General features: G+C 42.3%; 1 protein-coding gene across 1 annotated transcript; it reads left to right on the plus strand.

Annotated features, from left to right (window-relative positions):
* Positions 1 to 229: 229 nt before the first annotated feature.
* Positions 230 to 1,951, plus strand: LOC123059280 (uncharacterized). Its single transcript, XM_044481882.1, has 2 exons — positions 230 to 379; positions 457 to 1,951. Exons 1-2 carry the CDS (start codon positions 354 to 356, stop codon positions 878 to 880), a joined length of 450 nt encoding a protein of 149 aa, XP_044337817.1. The 5' UTR covers positions 230 to 353; the 3' UTR covers positions 881 to 1,951.
* The last annotated feature ends 494 nt before the right edge of the window (positions 1,952 to 2,445 follow it).

Consider the following 2,445-nt stretch of genomic DNA (forward strand, 5'->3'; position numbering starts at 1 on the left):
CACCAAACGAGGCTCCACACTAATCCTGGTGGTTAGAAAATTCCATCCATTAGATTGAGTAATAATCAATTAACAGCCATCGGATTATCACGAGGCCCGCTCGACCAATTCTATCTACGTGAGGCAACCTGACTCCTCTCTTTCGCTCAAAAATAAAAACTGACTCCTCTCTTTACGTTTCCTTTCCTACTAATAAAAATAGTATAGTAACAAAGAGAAAAAAAACACATCTAATCTCTTTCCATCTCCTTCCGTGATAAAAGGGAGAAAACTAGCTCCTCCTCCCGGCCTCCGTCATCATCATCGCCACCGCCGAACTCCGGGACAGCATCTTCCACGAGGAAGCCGTGGTCATGTTCAAGGATTTATACGCTTACCAGTAAGAAAGATCCACCAGACTAAGTTTCACTTCTTTACTGGCCGGCCATGGAATATCAATATCTGTTTGACTGTCAGGTACGTGTTGGCCGTGGGTGTCATCAGGTGCGCCTACAACCTGGTGGCGGCTTTGTTCGTGGCGATCAACGTCACCGGCAGGAGGAAGATGGTCGGCGGCGGCGAGGCCGGCACTGTGCTCCTCATCTACGCCGACGTCATAAGTATCATCAACTCCACGGAAGTCTGGAACAGCCGATCTTCATGGCGCCTATCACCCATGTGCTCAGATCTGAATTGTAGCAACAACCCACAACAAGATGTGGAGCAGGTGATGATTCATGATGGACTCTCCATCACCCAAGCTTTGTGCACAGCCAGAATATTTGATGGAGGGTTTATCCGGTCAGCACCAGAATTTTGTGGTGTTAGCAATCCGCAATCAGCTGTGAGGAACCAAATTCGTCTACCTAATTTATTTATGGATCTTAATTTCTTACTCTAGAAGCAGACGTGTGGATAATTTCTGGATTCTTAGAGGGAAATAAACCTAGAAGATCTCCACGAAATAAAAACACTAACCAGGCATGTACCTTAAGGATAACGAAACCTACATATCAGATGCAAAAGAAGCTCATGAGCGTGTTGTCCCGACAAAGTGAAGTGCCGAGGTAGGCCCATGCCAGGAGTCGTTGGCAAGTACTGTCGGCAGCAGGCCAGCTACTCTAAGAGCTTCTTATAAATACCTGTACATGCCTGTTGCAGTAATTCCTCCAGACATGGACAAAGGTAGGCTCGATATTACTCTGCATGTGCTTTAGATATGGGTAGTTCATATGTTTGGGTGATGGCGTGGAATTATCTAATACGTTCATGCCTGTCTCTGCCTCTCGCCCCATTGACTCTCCGTACCGTGACAGACTAAACTTTAGAGGTAGCACTGGCCAGCGCCAAGTTCGTACAGCTGTGGGAAGCAGTCGTGACCTGGTAAGCGCTAAGCATGTCCACTTCCCTTCATGGTCATGCCAGATCTAGAACAATTCTTCTTAGCTATGGGTCATGCATTGAATTGATCTGATAAGATCAATATAATTTTGACTTGCAAGTTCATGGTCACCATCACTTCCAGTGACGCAAGCAAAAAGGGTCTAGATGATGATGGTTCATATGAAAATTGAAACATTCATATGTGATCAGCTTGCAACCGTAACTAAATAATGAATATATAATCTCTTTAACTCATTTTAAATAGTTAATCTTCTGCTATGATATGCCTAAATTGTACCTTTAACTGCTTTTTATAATCTATGGAAATGAGTTATACACGATGTAAACAGTCTACATATTCTATATTAAATCTACCTGCACAAAATGAGTGGATCTTTGACTTTACCTCCACGGTGCGAACTTAGTAGAACAATGACTTCGGTTGTGCTTCCCAGCATAAATAGATTTGTATATGCATATCTAATTTTTGAAAATGCACTTTGCACCAGAAACTTTCAGAGAAATGTTTCTTCAGAAATATATTCATATCGACTGGGATAGGACACATACTTTCTGCATGTATCATTATTACTGGAACTGCATAGGTATGGCACTGATTTATCTCTAGACAGTTTTCTTAGTAAATATTCAATATTTTTGACGACGGGTGGGGAATCATATTTTATTTCCAGAAGAGTATAGTTGAAAACATGTACCTTTAAAGCTTTATCTCTGCAAATAGCATGCACTTATATGTAATTTCCGGATTATTACTCTACTTTTTCTAACCAGATCTGTGTAACTAGATAAGAGTTTCTAATTTACCTGGCAGTGGCGACATCTAGGGTACAAGGCAATGGAAAAGGGTCTCCAGAGGGCAATGCCACTTGCTGCAGACAGGTCTTGCAAAGGGACAGTTAGCGAGAGACGCATGCAAGACGTATGGAGGCAAATGGAGCCAATGGTAATGAAAGGTGAGAGCTTAATCTAACTTACAAATAAGTTAAATGACATTAAGAGACATATAGACGTTTAGGAAAAATGGATCGAGGATGAAAGGTAGGATGATCCGTCCAAGTGCTA

This window comes from Triticum aestivum, chromosome 3A (genome assembly GCF_018294505.1).
Source record: "Triticum aestivum cultivar Chinese Spring chromosome 3A, IWGSC CS RefSeq v2.1, whole genome shotgun sequence".
Lineage (NCBI taxonomy): Eukaryota > Viridiplantae > Streptophyta > Magnoliopsida > Poales > Poaceae > Triticum > Triticum aestivum.